The following is a 25963-nucleotide window of genomic DNA, read 5'->3' as shown; positions in this document are numbered from 1 at the left end:
CTTGGAGTTCTGCTACTGGTTGTAAATCACTGACTGGGCTTTTGCATTGGTGGGGTTGAAACTTGTGCCATGTTCTCTCAAACAACCAGTGACCTGTTGGATTTCTTAAAACAACAAAGTCCCCTGGTATTTTCAGGTCTTCCTGTATTACCGTTTCTTTCTCCTGTCGATGGTTTTGTTGCAATTGGGGAAGGATTTTTTTGTTTTATGTTTTATTATCAACAAGAACATTATAGGAGCACGAACGCTTTATGTAGGGTTGTGTGTGTCCCAGGGGAAGGGGAGAAAAGCGATCTTTACCATCGCAGCTCAAAGGAGGCTTCCACGAATTCCTGGGTAAATCTGTATGTTCATTTTCAAACACCTTGGAGCAAAGCCCAGCGCTCTGTTGTAACAGCCAGTATTCTGCCCACCAATCAAACCAATAAAATACAAACTAAATTAGACCTGCTGTGACTGGAAGCAAAACTATTGACAGAAATGGATTTTCATGGATCTCGGTAAGTACGTGTAACTTTGCTCTTTCATGCTTTGCTTGGCCCACTGTTACCATTAGCCATGTTGCAGCTATTTATTTCCCTAAATGCAAATCAAACCACAGTTTTTTGCATCAGATTTTTAGCAAAACTCAACAGTGTCCCAAGTACCAACCCTTAGGGAAGGACACTGCCTGTAACATGTGCGTTTGCTAACGAGAAGGGGCAGCCAAGCTCAGATCTAACCAGCGGGGGGGTCTTGGTGGGAACAAGCCCAAGGCATCGAACAGCCTGAGGGGAGGAACAGGTGGTGGTCACAGGGGGAGGGCACAGGGCAGAACACAGTTGAGCAGCTGGGCACTTGGTTGGGATTAAATATTTGATTATTTAAAATTCCTCCTTCTTCTGTCCCTGTTTTCGCTCTACAGCAGCGAACAGCAGCAACGCTCCCTTTGCTGTCGTTACTGCAACACGCTGCAGATAGGAGCGTTAAGGAGAGGCTCTGTGCTCGCCTCAGCTTGGCTCTCTCTCCCTTCCGTGCCTGCACTGGATGACAACTGACGCTGGCATTTTGAATCTTCAGATTCCCTTCTCAAGAATGGATGCCTACGAATAACATTATTTATAGAAAAGAAAATTAATTTTAGATGGAATTATTTGAATGAACGAGTCTTTACACGAAATTCTTAGCAGAATTATCACATTATCTTATCTGATGCCCTGATTGCTATATTTAGATAGCACACGGCAAAGATCTAGTTCAAATTCTGAAGTATTTTTAGCACAGTGTTTTTAGATGCTTTCCTGTGTTCTTCCAAAGCCATAAAAAAAAAACAACAAACAAACATTTTTTTACTGGCACTGAGAATGGACAGTCTTCAACAACACAGCAGAAAAAAACAGGGTTTCGTTCTCCCTGAGCGCACACATGCTTAAGAAGTGTTGATTGATTGTCAAAGGGCCCTAAAAAAAAATAAGCCCTTCCAAATCCCACCTAAAGGGACGGGACAGATGGCTCTACGAACAGCACGGACTCTCCAGTTGCCTTTAGAAGTAAAAACAATCTTCTGTTTACTTGTGGTGAAGGCACAGGAAGAAGTTGTTTATGTCATGTGGGAATGTTTTTTGAGTATAACAAACTAAATGTGCCTTCTAAAAGTAACCATACCCCTCATTTATTTCGATGTGCAGGTTCCTGGGCAGTAATTTACGTATCATACCAGTTCATAATACTGCTGAAGCTGTGAAGTTAATGCTAACTATAGCTAAGGTGAGTCTGGTTGCGTGTACATAAAGATATTAGTTCTTCAGAAGTATATGAGCCAGGAAAAGCCAAAACCAGTAAAGTATTTATTTTTCCTTAATGGAACTTTTTGGGTCATATTGACCACAATCTATGTAATCCACTGAGGTAGGACTGTTGCTCTGGTGCTTTAGCTGAGTCTTTAAACTACTGTTAAAGGTAACTTTAAAAGCTCTTAACAGCACCTGTGAAGACAAATTAGGTATGTAAGAGCTAATCCAGCTCTTCTCTACCACGGTTAAGTTAGGACGTCTTCATTTACTAGTGCAGAACCAGCACGAGATCTAAATCTGTAACGACTTCAACTCAAAGTAAAAATGCCCAGCTGAAAACTCCAGCTCCTTGTGGATACAAACTAGTATATTATTTCTACAGCTTCATCAGTGTAATTTATCTGTTTATCTGCAACGTATCTCATATGCATCGACACTTTATTGATTATTTACTGAACCTCTTTAAAGAATATTTTTCTTTGGCAATTCTTACTTAGATACTAACTGTAACAGTACTAGCAGCATCCCATGCCCAAAAATAAAAAGAGCAGCACGTTAGGAATCACGTGTGAATTTACACTTTATCCTTTCCTGAAGTGGGCATCTCAAAACAACGAGCATTAACTTATTTGGAGCATTCATAATTTTAAAAGTGTGTAAGCCACATCTCACTTATTAGATGGCAAAAGTTGTTAAATACTTATTTCAATGTTGAACATTGTACTTAAAACTTTTTATGGAATCTACTGGTGTTGGGCCTCGTCTCCTAATACAGCATTAACCCAAGAGCTGTTGAGATTGCTGCTGACCCTACAGACTTGAATGCGCTTTTCTGCTTTTTCAGACCGTTTACCGCAAGCTCCAACAGGAGAGCCCCGTGAGAAGCGGTGACAATACACACCACAAACCTGTTGGTTGCCGTGACATTATTTCTCACTGATGCCGTGCAAAGCCAGTTTAAGGAGCTCCTCTTTTGCCAGAGAATCCCTCACTGGGATGGTGAAAAATGAACAGTTTTGCCCCATGTGAACAGGCCCGGCCAAGGGAGCAGCACCATCCGACTAATCCCGAGCTACCCTACCCAACCCCTGCTGAAATGCTGCCCAGACAGCCAGCTGCAATGCTGACAGGGCTGCTTCTCTTAGCGCTGGTCTTGCATCTAAAGGATACCTCAAATCGCCTCTGGGTACATCATTCCTGAGTAGCTACTTCAGAAAACATGATTCTGATTACACTGCTGAATAATTTTACATTTGTGCCATTTGAAAAAATCGTTGAATATTCTATTACCTTCAAGAGCTACTGTGTCGTACTCATGATATTTCTCTTTCCTTTAAGGTAACTTCCAAGCCACGAGCAGATGATATTCGTTACCAAATGGCAATGACAAAAGCCCAAATAATAGAAAACAGTCCAGTTTGGAAGATGCTTCAGGAGTACCAGTGGCACTGTAATTAATTTAGTATTTGGGATTTTTATTCATAAATAGAGTGGCTACATTTTAAACAATATAGCATGTTCTTAAAAATATAGTTACATTTCAAAAGACTATATACAACTTATGCATTTGGAATGAAAATTGATATTAAATTACTACACAGTGAAAAATAGGACACATTCTACCAAGTGGGCATTCTAAGAAAAATAAAAGTGGTTTAATGGCACTATTGAAAGCCATCCTTATTTTTAACTTTATTCTGAACTTATGAGCTCATCTGTTTATACTAATTTCCCCAAATATTTAATATATCTTAAGGAAAACTTTAAAGATGATCAAAACAATTCCAAAATACAGGTTTCTCATACATCAACAGGTATCTGTATGAAATATTAAACAGTGCGTTTCTTAAACACAAGTGTTACCTGTTGTGTTACGAAGTTTTAACATCTTATTTGGCTCAAAGTTGATGTATTTTTCTTTAAACCTGGTTTCTTTTGCCATGGTGTTTCTATTATTCACCTATAGCTTATAGCCCTGTTTGTAAATATAGAAGCTTGTTTGTCCCCATTAAAAAGTGCTAATAAAAATAACTTGTGCTTAAACAGTGCTTTTTAATTAATGCTTCTCCAGTCACCTTATAAAAATCTCGTAATTCACCACACAGTCAACAACTATTATCTAACAAATGCTGAAAAACAGAAACATAAATGCCCAACCATACCTCCTTGCCCCAGCATGAGAACAAAAAAACCCCCTTGTTTTCAGTTTCTAAACTGAAGAAAAAGCATCACGTTCTGAAAAGGAGCACTCCAGTGAAGAGGCCATCTCTGTGAGTCGCACACAACAACAGCAAAAGAAAATAAACACAGGACAGCAACAAGACGTAGGAAGCATTCGCAGTTCCAGAGGCCACTCTAAGTTGCTCTCATTTAAAGGCTGGTAGCCTCCTTTTCGACAAAAGTCTCATAGTCAAAATGGTCTTGTAAGAAGTGCGTTAATTCAAACACTGCAGCTGACCTAACTGTTCTCATCCGTTACAGCTTTTATTTTCACTTCAATGAGTTCTTCTACTCGAGCTAGAACACTTTCTATTAAATCAAATGTGAAGAGAGCCGACTGTAAAACCTGAAATGACAGAAGAGATTAATGTTATTTTTATTAGAATAATTTTTATCTTTTTTTTTACCCACTGTACGTGTAGATTTGTCTCCAGACTGAAAAAAAATTCCGCTACTTCTGAGTAACGCTGAAGGAAACACAAACTCACCTGAAGCTGCATTTCGGTTGTCATGGCAGGCATCTTTTCCCCACCAACAGTTACAGAACAAACTGCGTTAGAACTGTGTGCCTCTGGAGAAAAGAAATAACCAACCAGAGATCAGGCTGCTGTTTCACACCACTTTTAGAATGAAAAGAGCATTTAATAATTAGCATTTCTAGACAGTAATGGTTAAAAACCACACACCTCGGGATTGCCCAGAGGCCAGAAGGTGCTGAGCCACAGTTTGAGCTGGGTGCTGTCTCTACACCTTCTGTAACACGTAATGACTACAGGACTAAACAGGCAACCTCTGCAACTCAAAACAACTTTATAAAGCTAAAATGCTCCTTAAAAGGAAAAAAAATACTAAACCTGCTTATTTTTTGAAACATTTTTTAATATTTCTACATCCAAAGAGATAGTAGGAGGTTCTTTAGCCTGACTCAACGAATCCAGACATGAAGCATTTATTTTATGAAGAAAAGGCTGCAGGGTTCTCTGTTTCAGGGAGATAACTCGCAGCAGGCAAAAGACATCTGAAAACTGAGGGGAAAACCCTCTTGTATTCAGACCACGTATCTGAAATTCAACATAATGCTCACAAAGATTATGCACTGGGGAGAAAGGGTAAGCCATTTACTGTTCCGAGTTAGATGTTCTCTCCTGAACTCAAATCTCTTTACGCTTTGTCAAAGGCTGGAGAAACGTAACGGGGACTTCAAGAAAAAGCTTCCCGATTCATTTTAAAGGATTCCCTTTAGAAAGACACCCAGGGGTTACTTCAGAAAAATTCCCCTTCTCTGCCTCATGCTTACAGAGTTTACAACAACAGAAGAGAACAGGACTAGGGGCAAAAAGCTGTACTGACGTTTTCGGCAGCAGAAGCAAGTTCCTTGGGCTGTCTTAATTATACTGGCGACCACAAAGGAACAGAGGAGCTGACATACACAGAGATCGCCTAAAGCAGCGACAGCTCTCAGGCCCTGTGGAATGTGTCTGCTTAACCCAGAGCACAATCTGATTCTGTGTGTCAGATTAAAAAAAAAAAAAAAAAAAGAAAAAACCAAACAAATCCAGAACGTAATCCTTCAGGCTTTAAGAGAGCACTTAGTTGCTGCTTCTCTTGTTCACCGCCCCACACCTAGCATGAAACCTAAGGGCTATATATTCAGAGCCTGAGATGCTCCTGTGTAACCTTAAAATCAAAAGTGTAAATGCAGAACAAGATTTGAAGGTCTTCGTGTGACATTCCCATCGGGTTTCCATAAGGTTTACAAATGTGATGGGAGATAAACAAGTTCAGATTTTCCTGACCAATTATGGAAATTATTAATATCAAATACAGCAACTACTGAATTATTATTTGAAATTCGGAATAGTGTCAACAGTCAAACAAACATGATCTACACAGCACTCACCAATTCTTTGTTTCCAAAGGGTTTCCAGAGTTTCTAAGTATGAACAAAGCTGAGGAAAGAAGAAAACAACTAACCTCTTCTGTTCTCTTTCTTATTCTTTATTTCTGCTTCATAGTGCGCTTTTGACATATTGAGTCCTACGTGCAGTGGTTTTAAAAAATTTTGCTCGATCTTGGCAAGTGCGGTCCATACACCAGCCTGTTCAAACAGAACCGAGAAGGTTACACATTAGTTTCAGTGAAGCTTGGCAACGCTAAGTTTTCGAGCACAAGGTTTGGGAGTAGTCTTTGTAACCTACACTTCTGCGCTGGGAAGAAGAAAGAAAACAAAAAAGAATTTAGACTCCTGCCTTTAAGCATGAATAGCATTGTGATGGATGTTCAAGCTCCTCTCCTTCTCTCTTACGTTATTTGTTGAATATTGGGAGGATGAAGCAGTCAAAAAAAATAGGGGCAAACTTAGTATGTAGGCTGACAACTACACCAATGGAAACGCCCACTTTCGACTTGTTCTTATAAGCAAAGCTGAAAGGATCTTGGTATGTGGGAGGGGGGTACTAGCCACTTTCTCAGGGCAGAATCTCTAGAGTGAGGAAACAGCAGTTGTAGATTCCTCTAAGATAATTCAGCAGCAAAATGGAACAAACATTTCGATTCATGTTCCTGAATTAACACCGTATTGTGATGCCAAATGAAAGCTCTGATAAATGTCATGCTCCCAAATACACGAGGGTCTTGTCTATATTGCATCCAGTTTAAAAAACACTGCAGGAATGTTACTGGATACGCTACTCCCCCATCCTTTGGCACGGTTGCCCAAGTGACCATGAACACGGGTGAAAGAAGGAGGTTACAGTGATGGCACTCAGGAAGCAAGAGATACAAGGAAAAGATGCTCAAAAGCAAGGCACAAGAGGAAAACTCCTCTGCCTTGGCACCTGGTAAGCTTGCAGTTACAAAACTGCTGTAGAAGGAATCAAATACAAAAGCAGTCTTTGTGTCTTCAGATACGGGAGCCATTTACAGGACTCCTTTCCTCAGGCAGTATCCTCAAAGGGCAGAGTCAGGACGATAAAAATAAGAATCCTCAATGTTAAATGGTATTGTTGATTACAGCGGAAATTTCACCAAATTTTAATGCGAAATGGCACCAAGTTAACCGGTCAAATAAGAAAACCAGTAATTACTTCCAGTAGAATGGGACTAAAAATGAAGAAATAACTTTCCAGAAAAATACTGATTTTTAAACTTGATTAATGAAAGTGCTTGTTATGCAGCAATCGAAACATCTGAACTGACATGAAAAGAGGCAATTTCTTTCTGCCCCGCTTGCACTATATGAAGGGAGACAGGGAGGAAGTCAAGAAGAACTGGCAGGGCTTAAATTTAAAGGAAAACTTCAGAAGAGGTGATGCTATTTTCTCCTCAAACTGTAGGGGCATTCTTTACGCCAGGTACTAGACAGCACGGTTACCGCAAGGCTGTGCTACTATGTATACATTTTTAATAATAATAAAAGAGGAATTCTCTCTTTTCTTTCAAAGCTACGCATTTACATGAAACTGAGTGAACCATAATGAGCACTTAAATAGTAATCACTCCTTAAATCTGAGAAACAGGTACAGTCTATCAATACTAACTAATTACAGAGTAAATTAAAAAAGCCCCAGCTGAAAGCTATTTGTGCTATTCATTTTCGTTACAGTTTTGGTAATCAGTGCAAGCTGTATTATTACTGTTCTCCTTAGACCAATAACCTCACTAGGCACTTACAAGACTCGTATTCACAGATCTCAAAGTGCTCTAAAGTAGATCAGAATTTTGTCTGTATTTTAGAAAACAGAAAATGATACGCTGAAATCCGTGACTCCAAATCATAAAGCCAAGCAACTGGGGGACAAAACACCTTAGGTTACTTATCTGCTGGTTAGAATACTCACCTGACCATGATACTGCTTATTCAAGAAAGGCTTTACTCTACTTTAAAACTGAAAAGCAAATTTTTCTTTAAACTGTCACTAATTTAAACAAACATTTTAATGCAAAAATCAAAGCATTTAGTACTAAGGAGACAGGTGATACTTGTTCACTACACGATGCAGTGGGTAAAAAGCTCCTGGATCGCCTAAATTAGAGGAACAGCGGAACACAGTGATTTGAAAGAGTCAACAGAAGCTGCATTTAGTATTAGAATAAGCAGCCGTTTGGTAGCGGAATGTAACCGGAAAACTAAACACAAATAATTCCACTGGCTCCTCAGCGCTGTAGCGACACAGTCCAAGTCAGAGCACTTACGAATCGGCTGCTAGAATATGAAATCCACCTATCGACCCAGCTATGAAATTCAAACAAGCTCCCCCTTGAGTCTCCAGGAACACATTTCCACCAGCCGCAGGCGGACAGGACCGACTGTACGCACAACCAGCAGGTCCACCACAACATACTACATTGAACAGCCACACAGCAGTGAGCAACAAACACACTTTGCACTCATCTACCAGTAACCGGGGTTGCTGACTGCTTCAGACAGGAAAGAGCTGAACAAAACAGAGAAGGAAGAGGTGGGGATTACAACTAAAGCTCTAAAATCCTGCTTTAAACTGAGGCAGCCTAATATTATACGGGTAAAATACGTAAGGGCGGTTTTGATTTTTTAAATATTCCGTAAAGTTTAAATATGCGGAGTATTTCTGAAACAGCTACATTCAAACATCCACAGACAGGAGGAATGAGGGTAAATGGGTTTCCCTGTAATAACCACAGAGGTAAACTGCAGGGCTGGGCAGTTAACTTTGTGCATCAAGCGTTCCAGGCTCTTTCTGGAAAAGCAACAGAAAATGGGAGAGGGCTGGCCGTTCCTTTTGGTACTTCTGCAGGTGGATCTTACAGACAAGAATTTTTTGATGCTAATACCTAGAGAAGCTTTTAACGTGTACCTCCCATGCACCTGCACAGTTGCTGTAAATGCATTGTTTTGCACAGCTAAAAACTATTTAAATACAATTATTAAACACTTCCTGAGAAATCTTAATACTACCAACGTTTACCACACTGCACAAAAAGTATTTTGCCTAAAGATGAATAAAATGGATCTCTTGAACTGCAAAGATTTGTATTACTATTATAAAGAAATCCACTTGGGGGCTTGAGCGATACCATCTAATAAATAAGCAAGAGTAACAAATATTTTTTCCTCATGGGAATACTTGATAGAGATGTGACTTTAGGTGACATACTCTAAAACTATGGGCTCGGACCAGAGTTCATCAGGTGGAGAAAAAGGATTAGCTTGTTTACAGTCAGAGTTCAGTACAAATGCCATCAAATTTCATCAGAATAAAGTAACACATCACATATCTCCCAATGCAGTTAATAAAAGCATCACTTCTGGATTACTGACCACTGCAAAGAAAAATGCAAAAACCCATGGTTTTGTATCAAGGATAACAAGTGCTCACACGAATCCAGCTCTCCACCCTCAGCTAATCAATCATTTTCAAATCAATTAGTACTTACTTGATTATCACTTTCACAGTCCTTAATGACTAAGTATCTCAGTAGATTTAGTGACGCCATAATCCTGCAAATTAAAAAGGTACTAGTCATCATTTAGATTTATATTTCAGGGGTAATAATTGAAATTGCCCATTAGCTGGACATCCTAAAAACATCTATTTGTACAAAATGCAACCACCCATCTGTTGAGCAACACAGCTTAGTCTAGAGCACCAGTGTGCAGTTAATGTCCAGGTAAAATTAAAACTGTCAGCAGATTGGAGAAAGCTGGTGATCGTGAGGGAAAGTTTTCTCTGATGAGATAGAACCTTATAGAATGTGTAATGTGCACCACTGCTGATCCAAAGCTGATTTGAAACTAGTGTGACAGCTTGCTTTATTCTGTGTTGAATTTTTACTTTTGAGTGCTTTTTAAAATACGCTTTTTGCCTGTGTTTTGCTGTACCTTTTAGCAGGAACTGTTTGTTGTTTTTTTCCAGATCAACAGTACAATTACAGATCCTACATCTGGGTTCTTAAGTAGTGACGTGTCCATCGGGACACTATCACCCTACTGATTTACAAGCCCAACCTTTACTCAACCTACTGGAAAAGACTTGTCCCACACAGGAGATTTTCAGAGACGTTCCGGTTTTATTTTTATATTACTTAATGCAAGCATTTGCTGTTCAGGTGGCTCTGTATCCCCACTGCTGAGATACTGCATGCCCAGCAGCAATCTGGGAAACAGCCTTGAAAAGGCTGGGTGCTGCAAGTTCTATCCGATAGTTGTTATTCCCCTCGATCACGTAAGAGAACATACCACATTTCTTTTGTTCCTCCAATTTTGTTCCTCTCCAATTGTCTGCAGAAAGCTGACAAACCATACATTCCTGAAGAAATAATGCTTGACCAATTAGTTCTGTCATTTGACATCTGAGCCTTATACCCTCAGGGAATGGAGGAGGAATTCCTTTCTTTTTGTTAAAAATCAATGTAACAGCATTGCGACATTCTTCTATACAGAGTTAGTTGAAAGGATGGTTGAAATAAGTGATCATTTCCATTCCTAGTTCCAAAAACTTAAGATACATTGATGCTGTCACCTCATTAATTACATGACAGCCTACCTCCCACTGCAGTAAGGGTGTTTGAAGTCTTTTTAAATGATTAAAGAAGGAGAAAAGCCTCTAACTGCGGTTACGACTCACCTATCGGAGTGTTGCAGAAGATCTGTCTCAGCACCTTCTGGAAGCAACAGCACTAAATCTAGAAGGGAGATCAGGTGATGTCCCGTAAACCAAATGTTGTCACGTGCCTTCTGAAAAAACGATGCAGAAAGTTTAGCTGAGTGCAAAATTTAAATCTTAAAGCTGTCTTAAACAAATTTTAAATAATTTAACAATAATTTGGGGAAAATGGAAATAGAAAAAAAAAGAACAAACACTGGAAGCAATATTTTCCAATTATTTCATGTGACAGAAGTATACAAACTAGTCTTTTCACAGTCCTCCCTACTTTGTCTCTCCGTGCCAAGCTGTTCTTTACATTTTCATCAGAATAGATCCTCCACCTCTTGTGGAGCATCAATATAGTTAATACTTGTTTACATAAACTTCACAAATTGTAGTAGGCACTCTCTTTTTTTTTTTTTTTTTTTAATATTGAGGTATGGAACAATTAGCTGTCTTTACCAGAGACACTACGAATTTCGTAACAGTAATGTCACAATTTTATTTTTCTTATTAAAGATGATCAGGTGTTTAAAGTTTTCTTTGCATATTCTAAACCCAGAAAGGGACTGGAAGGAAAACTGAGATTAGATAAGGAGACAAGAAGGGTAACTGTCTGTTAAGTCAGATCAGATGAGGGACCTGGAAAGATTAAGACTAGCTGGGCACAAAACCTAAGATGAAATAAATAGGTAGCGATAGGGCATTGTTATTGTTATGTCTACAGCAGAATTCTTTGCAACGAATCTAGAACACTCAAATTCATATGATGAAATTTTAAAGTTATTTGTCTTTTTGACAGCCAGGGAACTCTTCATGGTAGAAACGTATTAAGAAAAATCTGAAGCAGAATAGTCAAAAAAATAATCCGTAAGGAAATTTTGGGCTATACTTTTACCTGTTCCATTTTAGTGCAAGCCCTCCTGGGAACAGTTATCACCTTGTGCACCCCTGTTCATTCAATGTACAGGACAGATCTAATAAGTAGTAGTTCACTGTTTTCTAACATAATTTTGCTAGCATAAAACATGTGTAAATTTACTATATATTGTCCTATCTGACAAAAGGCAGCATCCTTGAGAAGCAAATTAGGTTTGGAAAAGGCCCTAAGGAGTTTAAAAAAAAAAAAAAGAAGTGAGAGTCAGAGAAAGGAGTTAATAATTTATTTTTAATTAATTTTTCCAACTTGCTGGTATAAATGATTATAAAATATGAGATTTAAATGGCTTTGATCTAGCTCAACCCTTTCTGATGAATTTAAGGTTTGTGAAGCACTCATAATATAGTGCTGACTGTCATCATAAAAACCAAGAATAAATTAATAATTCTGCCTGGACTGTAGCATTTGAATTATATTCAAGAAGTGAGGAACTGTGAGGATAAAACAAAAGACTGAGTAGTTCCTCTTTAAGAAAGAAGTATGTATTTTCAAGCACAGAAAAGGTAATAATAACTTCTTAAAAAAATACAGTAAGATTATGCAATTAAAAATACAACTGTAAAATTATAATGTAAAAATACACACGCAGAAAAAAGCCAAATTAATATTTTAATCATATAATTTCCCAATTCTATGTTTCTTTTCAAAGTGGATGTCTTGAATGCATCACTCAAAGCTTAAACTGTACGCATTTTCTCTATGTGATACTGATAAAATTTTGAGATGGCAACTTGTTTTTTAGTGGTAATAGCCTCACCGTTAATGATAAGTGAACCTGATCTTTTATATTTTTAATAATGTATCCTTCCACGCCAGCGTGGTTGCTTGTCTTCAGTAAACACCTTCAAACAAAACAAAACAAAACAAAAGGTATTATCTCTTCAAAGCTGCCTATATAGTTGGCTCGAAACTTAGACAACATTATGGCCTTATTCACTAAAAATAAGATGACTGTGTAACTGTTAAACACCGGCTTACATGACAGCTGACTTTATGTGAGGCACGTGAAACTCATTACTTATCCAAAAATTAACATAGTAAAATTAATTAAAAATAAATTACCAATTAGAAACTCTGTCAGAAATCATTGTATCTATGCAATTAAGCTGCAATAAGGCTGGTATTACACAATCTACAGTAACGTGGATGCATACCTGAATAATGTATATTTTCCCTCTGCATCAAACTTGTCTATGAACAACTGCAAAATACTTAAACTCTTCTTTCTCTAAAGAAAAAAAAAAAAGATGTTATCAGATTAATTCTAATTAAATAAATTCAGCCCTTAACTGATTCTGTACGTCACATTACATACCACATGCTCTATGGGACAAAGGGTCATAACTTTCACCAAATCCTGCAGTAGGACAAAAACATAATTCCTAATTAAATACCGATTATTACGTTACACCAACACTGACTAAAATCTACTCAACACATTAAAAAGCAAACAAACCCAAAACCCCACAGCCCACAAAACCACGCCCATGAAAGATTCTCATCAGAGAAATTCACATTAGCTTCAGTGGCTGAAATCCCCAGGCTGACACACAAGAATATTGTTCTCGTACTGTTGGGTCCAACTAAGAACGTAGTCGAGCAGCAGATTTGCAAGGAAAAGACAAAAATGAGCAAGTATCACCTTTCAGCGAAGATCAGTGCCCACTCGCTTCAGTGGCCTGTACATGCACTAAGTGTATTTTAATTGTCACTGAAACTTCATGCTGCAGTGGGTAGAACAGACTGTAAATTCTGTACAGCAAGACACTGAAGGTTTCAATTTAACGACACAAGTGCATCAAGATTCAGTGGTATGCCCCCCCCCAAACACCTAGAAATTACTTACAATAAACTTTAAAGGCTTCTGTATGTTACTTCTTATTACCTGAGGTACGTTAATAAAAACTCTGAATTCTAAATACTGATGGAGAAGGCTATTATCTTCCATTCTCAATAAACAGCTCTCAAACAGATCCTGCAGGTGGGTAGGGAAAGAAAAAAGCTGCCAACATTTTGCACATATATGATGTTACAATAGAAGACATTACATTACGTATGCTTAACGCTTCAGAGCTAAAACCACCCTCACTGTAATCGCTCATTCGGATAGCCAAAGCTCCTAGGGGCTACAAATAGAAGTGCTAAAGGTAATTTAAACGTTTATGCATGTGTGTAAAGTTCAATAAGTTCAAGTGTATGTAAGACTGAAGAATATCTAACTAAATCTCAAAATATTTCTGAAATCTTATCTGATCTATCATTTGTACCTTTCTTAGAAAGGGAAACTAAAGTTTCCAATTTACTTAAATTGGAAAAAATAAACATTCTAACATTGAAAATTTGATTAAAAGAAAACTTACAAGTCCTTTAGATAACACAGATTCTTCTGTTCTAGGAAAAAAAAAAAAGAAACATTATCAAATTTAAGTTGTTAATTAAAAAGATACTGTTGGTATTTCAGAAGAAATACTGCCACAGAGATCAAAAAGAACTTGTCCTTCAACAACTTCCATTCTGTTTTCTAAATGTAACATCTTCGTTATTCCCCTGAAAGACTTTTAGAATAAACTGGCTGACAAAAAGTTGAAAACTGGAATGCTCTCTTCAGGGTCAAACCCGACTTTTTTTCCCCCTCAATTTTTAGAAACACTCAAAAGCAGCATCTCACACCTACGGGTATCAAGACACCGATAAACAAAGAAACTGAAACTTTTCCCAGATGATCCCATTTGCACACTTCTGCAAGCCTAAGAAAAACACAAGCAGATCCTAAACCGAAGAGAGCAGGAAGGTTTGTTTAAATTTCACCAGCAAATGGTGAGCAGTCATAATGGGAAACTTCCCTTCTCTAGCAGTGCTAGAAACTATTTGGTCAACACTGCTGCTTATGGAGGGTGAAATAATCATAGTATATAGAAAAGTCTGGTTTCCTTTAGACAGCCTGACCTCTAATGGGATTGCCTATCGTATGGCAATACATTCACATAAATACTACCACAACAGTCTCTAGTAGTAAACTAATCGTTACAGAAGTGCAAGTAAATGTACACTCTAATTATTCTGCATGTGTTTAAAAGACCTTAGTTTTGCACTTTCAGAATAAAGGTTCTAAAAACGATACCACAATACATGCCAAAAACAATAAATAAAAGGGTTTAGATGATTTTTTATACTTGTTTGTAAAAGAAGCCATCTTGTTGTGGAACTTGCTATTTTTTAACTCTCAGGTTTAAAAAATTCCTCTGAAGTTCTCTGGAATATTCAAAACTTGATTCTATGAATTACTACAAAAGATCACACCCACTATCTAGAACTCCAAATACCATAAACTACCTTTTCAGTAGCACTTCAATATGCATCATATTGCACTGCAGAAGGTATGATGGACTAGAAGAGAAAAATTAGGTTTACGTTAAACTGCATAAGCCAGATAGATCTGCACATAGTTAACATATTTTTCAAGATTAGTCTTTTTTGAAAATTAAAATATCTTTATGAAAATAATATTTTTAAATAGATACAAAATATTAAGCCAAATCGCTGTTAAGAACTCTTACGTGAAAACTATCTAAAAAATTTGATACATGTTAATTTTCAGCATGTGACTAACCCTACCAGTTTCTTCAATAGGACAGCTCGTCTAAAATTAAATCATAACAGAGTAATCTGCAGGACTGGAGGATGTTCTTACGTATACACTATAAGCTATACAAAATACCAACGTATAAAGGTTGCCATGAAACAAAACTAGTGAAAGGCACAGATTTCATTCACAACTATTCACAAATAAAGTTTTCTGCTCAGAAAGAATCTTCAAAGTACAGACCTAGGATGAATGAGGAAGAATAGTTCTTACCTAAATACCACTGGAAAGCAATCCATACCAAAATGCTGAACAAACATCAGATATGACAGACATGCCAAAGAATCTGCAGAATCCTTTCGCTCTATGTCTGCAAACTCCTCATTCTCCCAGTGTGGACTTTTGCCTTTACGATGTAAAAACACTAATGGTATCAATTCTCTTATATCCCACAAAATGTTCTAAAAAAGAAAGACAGATTGCCTATAGGTGCCTTTAGAAGACCTGTATACCAATTAAGTTTCAAAGCTTTCACTATATTTACAGTAACTCTCTTAGATAGCATAAGCATCAATTAATATAAATATTTTGTGAGCATTTATGATAAATACACATACACAAAAAAGACCCTGCAGAAAAAAATAACTACTATTAGAAGAATGTTACCAAGACAGCAAAGTCAAGCACCCAAAAGTTAGCAAAAGACAAACCAAAGTCACCCTGCAAAACCCCAGTTCGGCTCCCTTACCCACACGGCTAGGAATACGGTAGCTTCATGACCACGTTACGCCACAGGACCCCTGTGTTCTTCAGATCACAGACCACTCCGTATTTTGTTTTCTGCTCAGTAACCAATATGCAACATGGTGTTCATCAGCTAAAGGCAAGCTCTGCCTTAACGTCAGAATCGCTCTGTATGGCCTTTCTTCCCCGTGATGGACAACACAATGACACCGGAGGACTTGGCAGATAACTAGTGTGGTTACACACACACACACACACACACACACACACACATCCACGTGGATCAGGAGGCAGCGTGACTCCTATCGTACATATTATGAAGAAACTGCAAAATCGAGGTCAACTCACTATTCCGGGGTTGTCCAAACTGAACATTTGGGATCTCACATTTTGGAAAATTAGGCTTACACAAGATGTCACATAGTCAAAGCATGACTTTACTGGCCTCAGCTGCAGCTCTCATTACCCAATTCCACAAACAGCAGAAGTGAATTTCTTGAGAAAATGAAGAAAAGGTAATTCACAATTAGGACAAAAACCATGATTTTAGACTGTGCCCAACAGGAAAGGCAGGATAAAAAGCCAGTTTTTCAGAGCACCCTTCCACTATCTTAACCATGAGATCTGGTAATCCCTGCTTCACTGCACACCCTCAAAGTCCTGCAATAAATCCTGTCCCAGAGACAAGATTCTCTTTCATTGCACAACCCCTGATCGATTCACACAGCAGTTCCATCCTATGCTGAGACATGCTGTGGAAAAAAAAGGAAAGTGATCATGACAGAAAACCTTAACTATTGTTGAAAAACAACCAAAAGTTTCGCTAACCGCTTGGTGTGCTTCACTTTACAATCTTAACATTTGGATATAGAATTCTGTGTGCAAAAATGCTTAGATTTTTTAACACAAATTGGAAAAGAAAGAGTTTAATCACACAGCAACTTCCAGATTTCCTCTACGTGTATGCACATTTGCATACATATAGTACATTTAGGTGTGCTTTCCTCATTCCAGCTGGCTCCAAGTCTTCCTTTTGAGACTCATCAAGTCTTAGTGTGCCATTCCCTCCCCCAAAATGACACACTGACCCAGTCTCTCTGCTCTTCTAGGACTAGTTCCTCTGTTGTATCATACAAAAAGCTGTCTGTCTTTAACTCGCTAGTTCATAGTTCACAGCCATTTTAGTGATCTTCCTCCAACAGCTAGATGTCCTCAGTCCTTCAGCCAGCTTCACCCCCACTCCACCTTCTTGGTAATTTCCATTTCCCTCTTACATAGCTCCAGGCATTCTTCGGAATGACTTTTGTCTTTCTATATTTGACTTGTGAATTCTTCTCCTCTAACCAGGGATAACAAGGTAGAACAAAGTCCAAAGCTCAAACTTAACTATTCTTTCATACAGTCGACATTAAGATGAAAACCAAGCGTATCCATAGTTAAGAAAACAACTTACAGAAAAAAAGCCAATATTGTATTTTTGTTAACTGTAAATATTAATAACCAGCTAATGGTCACTTAATGCTCAGTTCTCCTATACTGCTCAAAACGCCAGCTTGGTTTAGAAGAGTTGAAGACTTAGCTGCAATCTTGATACAAATGAGCTGCTACTGCCTATGCAGCATCACCCAACTAGGGGCCCTCTGGCTACCCTGAGGGAAGACTCCACTTAGTAGTGAGAATATTTTCCACTCTTCTATTTCATTACAAGATTTACCAGCCTGCTTCTGAATAAACTGTTATAAAATAATCCAGCACCTGGCTGTCAAGGTTCCTTCATTTCATCAGCCCAACACAAACCACTGTATAACCATGCATTTGAAAATTAGAAACAACTGATGTTTACAGATATTTTAACCTTGGTGGTACTGGGTCTGGCTGGCACGGAATTGGTTTTCTTCACGGCAGCCCACACGGTGCTGTGTTTCAGATTTGTGACCAGAACAGTGTTGGTAACACCCCAGCACCAGCTATTGCTGGAAAGTGCTTGTACGGTGTCAAGGCCTTCTGCTTCTCACTCTGCCCCAGAGAAGCTGGGAGGGACCACAGCAGCGACACAGCTGCCCCAAACTGACCAGAGAGTTATTCCATACCGTATAACATCATGCTCAGCAACAAACTGGGGGGGGTGTGCACAGGAGGGAGGAGAGGGAAGTAATATTTTTCAGATTAACTGCTGTTCAGAGACTGGCTGGGCACCAGTCTGCTGGTGGGAGGTGGCGAGTGACTGCCGTTGTATCACTCGGGGTTTTTTCCCTTCACTTATTAAATGGTCTTTTTCTCAACCCAGGAGTTTTTTTTGCTTTTGCCCTTCAGATTCTCACCCTCATTCCACTGGGGAGCCGAAGTGAGTGACTGGGTGGGGGCTTAGCTGCCAGCTGGGGTCAAGCCACTACATTTGGTTATGTGCAAGAGAGGAAATACTCTTTACCACATTCAAAACAAGAACAAAGCACAGCTCTACTTGCTGTGACTTTATTAATCACACCTAATCCTATTTGTGAAAACATACATGCACGTGTGTTCCAACACAAGCATGGACTGTACCCGACTATCTCCTTATAAGGCTTGGTTTTGATGCAAATTTAGATAAAATTATCTATAGCCACAATAATCTTGCTCTAATAAAACGCAGCTGCTATGTCAAACATCCAAAACTAGAGTAACTGCACTGGTGGCATGGAGCGGACACATTCCCGCTGAATATCCAGCTACAGCATCAGCAGCAGTCAAGCATCAATTTATGTTCTTTCATAGTCAGCTGGCACTGCACTAAGCATATTAAAAGATTTCTCTCTGTGCCAACGCTTGGATTATAGGTAACATGTAGATTCTACCTTGACATAATAATGCAGCAAAGATGATCCTTTAGATATTCTAATAAATTCATACGTCACCAAGAAAAAGAAGCAGCTACAGCAAAGTAGCAGCTGCTGATTCAGAAAGCAGTTCATACTGGTTTATCATGGAGCAAAACTGGGTCTGCAAGATTTGTAATTTCCAGAGACGGGACCTTGAACTGTTCTAGACCTTTACCTACCTGCATTATCTTGCAAGGCCTATCAAGTCATCCCACTAACCAACAAAGGAAGCAAAACAAGCTCTAGAACGAATTCTAGGCAATGCTGAACTAGAACACTGGTTTTGTAAACAACGTAATTGATTTTGACTGCACTTACTACAATTTCAGTTGCAAAATGACGAAAGGGATGTTCTTCAATGCCTTCAAGTTGTTCAAGCTGAGCTGTCAATAATGGGTATTTCAGGCTTTTCATACAGCTGAAATAAAAAGGGGTGAAACCAAATCACCAACACGGTCACAAACACAGACTGTAGTAGTGTCACTGATGACCAAGAATAAAGTCTATACGCATTTTAGCTGCTGCTACACCTGGTACTCCAAGGAGAATGGGAAAAAAAAAAAAAAAGTCTCCTTAGATTTCACCTCCAGAACGTGATTATCCTCACTGCTGTAAATCTGAGAAGCAGAGGAATACCCAATCAGCACCACAGCACAGAGACTAATATTTCTTTACCACTAAAAAAAAAAAAAAAATTATTTTTACCCTTCTTCTCTCACTTCATAAATATACAAGGCATATTTAGGGGTGGGTTTTTTCTTTTGTGAAATACCATATTAGCTAATATAAACTATCAGCATTATAAAACACTAACACGATGATTTATTTACTGCCTATGTAACAAATGCCTACTATTCATTTTGTTATGCTATAGGAATGTATTACGCTGACATAAAATGCTCACAATTTTAATAACTCTTCTTTCAGCTCCATGTCATTGTACTCTGATGATTTTTCCATGTTTTTAACGACTTCATTCACAAAAGGTTTAGCGAAGTCCACCACTGCATTACAACATTGACAGAGACCAAGTTTATCTTCTTGTATTTGTTGTTTTGTATAAGGTACAGGTAAGGGAGTAAGCTGATTCATAATCATGGCCAAAGATAAACCCACTGAGTAGGCCTTCTTGTTCTGAAGTTTCAAAAGCACTGGGGGAAAGGAAAAAAAAAAAAAAAAGAGAGATAACATTTTGAGACATTATTGCCAACTTAGTAGAAAACATGAAGAAAAACAATGTGACTACATAAGAAAGCCTTTAGTTTCTGGGAAGGAGAGGGACTGATAGTTGAAGTCCCATGAGCAAACCCAGCGAGACTGAAGATCATCAGCTAGTTTAGGTTGCTGTAGTTAAGATGACTATACACGTGAGAATGACAAATATTAAAGCTGTCGTGACTTTCAACACATTTTTCCTTTCTCTGTACCACCATGATGAGGCCTGAAAAACTTTGTCTTTCTACAACCAGTCTAAATGAAATAACACTCATTTTTCTGACCTGGACAACTCATTTATTGCTTGAGTCCTCCTGTGCTTGGCAAAACCTGAGACAACGGCCCAGCCTTTCTGCTGAGATGTGACTCTACCCAAAGCAGCTCAGAACTGTCCTCTACTCGATGGTAGAACCAACAGAGGGGCTCCCAGACTGAGGAAGCAGCACAAGTGGCTCTCCACTTAAACTGCTCTCAGCGCAGGCTAACTGCATGTTGGCTATCCAAAAACCCACATACTTCTAATTACCAAAACGCTTCTCTTGTTAAATTCTAGCATAATTCAAGAACACATCCCAGAGACTTCTACAATCAGACTTAAACTTGATACACAAGACTTGATTTCATCTCACATATCAAAACACCACTTGTTACCCACTTAGTGGGTGTCCAAAATCAACATTGTTAGTTTTTATAGGTGAGCCAGAAAAAGGCTTCCCCCCCCACCAATCAAATACTTCTGCCTGCTTCAATCTTAGCTATACCTACACTATGAGAACATGGAATTGCATGTTTTAAAAGTTAAATAATGAAGAATTTCACAAATCCATGTAATTCTCAGTTTCTGTAACAACAGCATGAATGGTTTACACCTCTAAATGTAACAGTCATAGGACCACATTCTTGTAAATGATGAAAAAATGATGAAAAATAGCTGAATATCGCTTTTTCAACTGATGCTATTAATCCCATCTAAAATCTTTTTCTAAGAGGACAATATAAGCATGAAAGTTATACCCTGTGTTACTTTGCAGAATATAGTAAGACTCTAAAGCCTGTCAGGACAGACATATTCTGAAACGATTCCAGCAAAGGCTAAACCAAATTGATAAATAAATGAGAAAAGAATTTAATTCAGAAATCACATAAGAAAATGAATCTTACCTGTCTGCAACGGCTGAAGCAATAGCATGACAGTTTGGCACACTCGCTCTCCAGAGGTCTGCTCAATCTGCTCAAGTAAACCCAAAAAAAGTTCCTTCGGATTGCATAGCTGCAAGAGAGGAACAAGGCGTATTTTTTTAATAACCATGACCATGAGCTAAAAAAATCAATCACCAGCAAACTTCCAATACAGAAGTTCCTGAATGTCAAGAAAGAAGATCTGAACATCCAAGATAATCTTTAAGGGAACAAATAGGAAACACTAAGTACTTCCCTTCAATGAATGTCTTCTGTAGAGTGCATATGTGTGTACACTTTCATATAAGCTGAAAACATATAATAATAAATAATTAGGCTAAACTTGACTTCTATGGTCTACCTCATGGTACCTTAGCCAAGTAACCCTTAGGAGTAGAGAGAAAAGAAAAACTTCAGTGGAATTTAACTCAAGCTATAAAGTTTGCAGTTGTTCTTCAAGTACCTGAATGAAAGGGAACTAGTTTTCTAACGGATTACAACTTTTTCCCCTATTACGCCATCAGAACCACCACGTAATCACTGTCGTACTATACCTGCAGTAGACAAGAGGCCGTATCGCTGCGGCTGCTCTGACTGCAGCAGCTGGCTATCAAAAACTTTATGAGTTCTATCTGCCTTTTTCTTCTAGGTAGTGCTCGGTCTCTGTTTTGCCCAGGTACTAATTTCACAAGATTTGTAAGAGGTAAATTATCTCAGAACACTAAACCTGCATCTACTTCAGATGAAACTGGTTTAAAAGTGACAGCAAATGGACAGAAGAACCCAGAACTATTCATGCCTTGTTTTCTTTGGAAATCAGGGGGGAAATTAGGACCTCTCCCTTCGCTACAATTATTGTATTATAACCATATATTCCAAAAACATACCTGTGCCAACTGATACAGTATCTTCAGGCAGTGTTCATACTTATCATCTTCCTGTTTATACATGAAAATACATCTAACAAGAGGAGAAATGAGATTCCAACCCATATTCTTGATGATAACCTAAAAACCAGATTTTCAGAGAATAAACCAAAACTGGATATCTTCTAAACCCAGAAAGATTGTATATATGAAGGCTAAAAAAGACAACAGACCAACGTCCTGGCTGTAACCAACACTATAACGTCATTGAAAATTTAACAACTATTACCATGAAGTTCTGTACTTCACATACATTGTACTCTCTCCCTGTAACTGCAAACACAGCTGCATATTTTGTAGTTTTCTTCAATGTATCAATTCTAACACATCAATATACATTTCTGGGAATTTATATAACAATAAATTTAAAGCAGGACTGAGCAGAGGAGTTTTGCTGAAAGAATGAACACTTAGATAAATTATGTTTAACCTGAGGGGATCAAGATCTTCAGTTATTAGTCCAAACTCACAAAATTCAAAACCAGACTGCAAACCCCACGTAACATGGCCAAAACACTCCATCCTCCACTTCCTTTCTGAACTTCCCATTTATCTGTGTACAATTTAGCACATTCTCCCAGCTCCTCAAAGTGCCAACAGACATTGGCACCTCCTACATTAGCATCAGCCTAGCTGACTTTTAGTTTTGCCAATATTATTATATCTATCTGTGGTGGGTTGACCCCAGACAGCAGCTAAGCACCCACCAGCTGCTCGCTCGCTCGCTCTCCTCTCCCCAGCGGGATGGGGGAGAGATTCAGAGCAGCAAAACAGAGAATAACTCATGGGTCGAGATAAGGACAATTTAATAAGTGAAGGACAAAAGAGAGCAGGGGAGGGAATGATGCAAACCAACTCCCACTGGCAGACCAATGCCCAGCCAGTCTCCAAGCAACAGCTACTTTGGAATGGGTCCCCATCCCCATGTGTTTTTATCGCTGAGCGTGATGTTACATGGTACGGAATATCTCGTGCATTCATTCGAGTCAGCTGGCTCAGCGGTGTCTCCTCCCAACTTCCCTCCTTACTGAGGGGGCAGAGTGAGAAACGGAGGAGGCCTTGGCACTGGATAAGCACCGATAAGCAATAGCTGAAACACTGGCATGTTACCAACGCTGTTTAGATCACAAACCTAAAACACAGCACCACGCTGGGCTGCCGTGAAGAAAATCAACCCCATGGCAGCTAGACCCAGTACACCATCTGAAACCCTGTCCTGCAAAAGAGGGCCACTGTCACTTTCTCTATGTTATGCTTTTGCCTTCTCTTTGCTCAACCCACTGAAAAACAGTTATTAATGGTTTTAAGATTACCATGACTTGGTTTCTGTGAGCTACCTGAAGTTACACAAGAATATGCACTGAATACAGAGCAACTTATTAACTATTTGTATGTACAACCTTGCTCTACAGTGAAAGTTTTCCCTTTTAAACAAGCAGTTTTACCTATTTAACCATGTTGGTATACAACTAACATACAGTGCGAACTCAAACTCACCTTATTTTTCTCATTTTGAATTACTTCCAATAACTGAGCTGCATACCCATCTTCTAAACATTTCTGACCTGCTACCTGAAACAGATTAAAATCTTCTCCTTTGAAATCAGCTTCTTCCAGAATTTGCTAGAAAAAAAAATATGCACGTTAAACTCCATACTTATAAAAGGCAAAGAAAATAAAAAAGAAAATCCAAGCTTTCATTTCAAAATTAAATGTAGCGTCATTGTAGCTTTTCTTATACATACCTTTCACATATTAAAAAAGCTACCAAGAGCTACTACAGAAGACAAAGCAGTATTTCAATAGCACTTTTTAAGTCTAGACTACAGCATGCTGTGTGGAAGATGTATTTTCTACAACACCCTGCTAGGGGTTTGTTCCTTCAGACAGGTACAAGAAGTTGAGTACCAGAACACTTCTTTCTCCAAGAAGCAGAAGTCATCAAGCATCTTGGGATAAACACCACACAGAAGCAGATGAAACATGGAGGCTGAACTTAGCTGCCAATGAGGAGTTCCGCTAACAACTGTCTTGTGTTTTAGGATCATTTTGGGTTTAATTATAATGTATGACGAGAAACACGTGCTGCTTACACGTGTTACTTTTAGGGAAAGAAAACTACTTACACATCTTTGTATTATGGCTTGAAGTTCATCAACTGCCATGGTAGTTTGACTTTGTTCTTCCGGCATTGAAAACTATTCTACATTAAAGAGTGCAGTATTAAACACACATAAAAATAACAACATTATAAAAAACAATGCCAATAGAAGGAAGAGAACAACCTAAACAGATATTATGAAGACCACATGATTAAAAAAAACAGGAAAAATACATTTTCAAGAAGTACACACTATACTATTCTCCTCCCCATATTTGCAGGATACAGTATGACAGGCAGGAAACAACCTGCATTCTATGTATAAGGAAGCACTTTTTCAAGTAGCGTCACAGACATCTTCAGAAGTTAGGAGGCCTCAGCTACTATTTGGGCACTGTTTGAAAACTGCAGCTAGTACAGAGCAAGTCTGGGCTCGCTGCATACCAAGCGCAGATGCCCATGCTACACTGCATTTTCTGTGACTACCCTCACACCAGATGAGCTCCTGCCCAGCCCTGACTGGAACACTCTAACCTGATGCCCAGTATGCCCACAGCTGATCCAACCACCAATTTATATCAACTGCCCAATCACAAATACATACGCAATATCATTTATTTCTTTCTAGTGTCTAGGTCGGGCTAGTTCAGTCGCCTTTTATATCTAGATGCTATAATTTAAACCTTTCTTGTTAAAACCAATGAAGTTAAACATCTGAGTAATGTTAAATAAGTATAAAGTTTTACATAGTCAGGACCATGAATTACAAAAAAAAAAAAAAAAATCAAGCTTGGTTATCCCATGTGATATCTCATACCAGCAGTCATTATCTTTATAGTTTTAGGCAACACCAAGTGCCTAAACCTGGTTATAGAATCACTATGAGTGTCAATTACCCTTACACCTGGATAATTAGTTAACTACTCACCAGAGCACCCAAGTTCTGTATTTATACAGTCATTTCAAAGTAATGTCCTCAACCTTTCCCCTTATGTTTGACCTCAGCTATGTCACACAACATCTAGATAACTAAGCTGCCTGGATGTTTACAAAAAACAGGCAACTCAGAAAAGCTTAAAAAGAATCTGCATGTGAATTTTATTACACAAAGAATAAACAACTCACTTTCTATTCTCGACAGGACTATTTTAACAGTTATACATCACTACAACCTACCAACGCATCTCGACTACCGTTTTAATTTGGTCATCATTATTACATACTTTATTACTATTATTACATTGTACTATTTGAGCTTTCCATTTTACAGGATGTTACTAATCCTCCCAAAACCATTTATATGTGCTGATATTAAATAATATTCTTGCGTTTACAGCCCTCAGTAACTTTAGAATGTACTTACAGCCTCAAAACATGCCCTGAGCACCCACCGTGCTGTTCCAGGGATTTACCAGCTGACCTCGCAGCCCGTCTCAGGCCTTAATACTTAACCCAGTTTCTAATGAAGTCTTTTCAGAGGTTTCAGCGGCGAGTGGACAGCACCTGAATCATGCGAAGCCTTCTCCTATGCACGCTCACCAGCCTCCCTCCTCTCTAACAAACACACCCCTCAGCCCCTTCCCCAGGCGGGGTACAACACCCAGGCCAGCCCAGAGGCTGCCAACGGAACCCTTTAACACGCGGCTGAATTAAAAACCACAAGGCCACCCCTCCGGTCCCCCTCAACCTCAGCAGGCCGCCGCTAGAGGCCCGCTGCGCCCCGCTCCCCGCCGTAGCCCCTCAGCCCCGATCTCGGCCGTACCCCCTCCACAGGACCGCGCCGCCACCGCCGCCTCTCC

General features: G+C 38.9%; 2 protein-coding genes across 4 annotated transcripts in view; one reads left to right on the top strand and one right to left on the bottom strand.

The window, feature by feature from the left end:
• Positions 1 to 3230, top strand: part of C3H1orf146 (chromosome 3 C1orf146 homolog) — a 7952-nt gene extending 4722 nt beyond the window's left edge. Inside the window, exons 4-5 of the mRNA XM_009962170.2 lie at positions 1668 to 1746; positions 3111 to 3230. Coding sequence (XP_009960472.1) covers positions 1668 to 1746; positions 3111 to 3230 — 199 coding nt within the window. The remainder of the gene's footprint in view (positions 1 to 1667; positions 1747 to 3110) is intronic.
• GLMN (glomulin, FKBP associated protein) lies at positions 3227 to 25963 on the bottom strand. 3 transcript variants are annotated; one of them, XM_086462777.1, is made up of 21 exons: positions 24190 to 24256; positions 23561 to 23686; positions 23223 to 23279; positions 22866 to 22918; positions 22237 to 22243; positions 22025 to 22144; positions 21120 to 21228; positions 19648 to 19894; positions 19062 to 19161; positions 15415 to 15602; positions 14892 to 14945; positions 13919 to 13949; positions 13444 to 13533; positions 12874 to 12915; positions 12713 to 12786; positions 12316 to 12400; positions 10598 to 10707; positions 9408 to 9471; positions 5967 to 6090; positions 4481 to 4563; positions 3227 to 4338 (listed from the first exon to the last, which is right to left on the bottom strand). In XM_086462777.1, the coding sequence occupies exons 1-21, from the start codon at positions 24253 to 24255 to the stop codon at positions 4231 to 4233; spliced, it is 1938 nt and encodes a 645-aa protein (XP_086318903.1). In that variant the 5' UTR covers position 24256; the 3' UTR covers positions 3227 to 4230. The 3 variants fall into 3 exon arrangements, with proteins under 3 accessions (XP_086318903.1, XP_086318900.1, XP_086318901.1); XM_086462774.1 differs by lacking the exons at positions 22237 to 22243; positions 22866 to 22918; positions 23223 to 23279 and adding an exon at positions 25927 to 25963 and having other exon boundaries at positions 24190 to 24266; XM_086462775.1 differs by lacking the exons at positions 22237 to 22243; positions 22866 to 22918; positions 23223 to 23279 and adding an exon at positions 25927 to 25963 and having other exon boundaries at positions 10598 to 10704; positions 24190 to 24266.

Source organism: Leptosomus discolor, chromosome 3, assembly GCF_034619465.1.
Source record: "Leptosomus discolor isolate bLepDis1 chromosome 3, bLepDis1.hap2, whole genome shotgun sequence".
Classification (NCBI taxonomy): Eukaryota; Metazoa; Chordata; class Aves; order Leptosomiformes; family Leptosomidae; genus Leptosomus; species Leptosomus discolor.
Note: the sequence above shows the minus strand (reverse complement) of the source record. Positions and strands in the feature narration are given on the sequence as shown.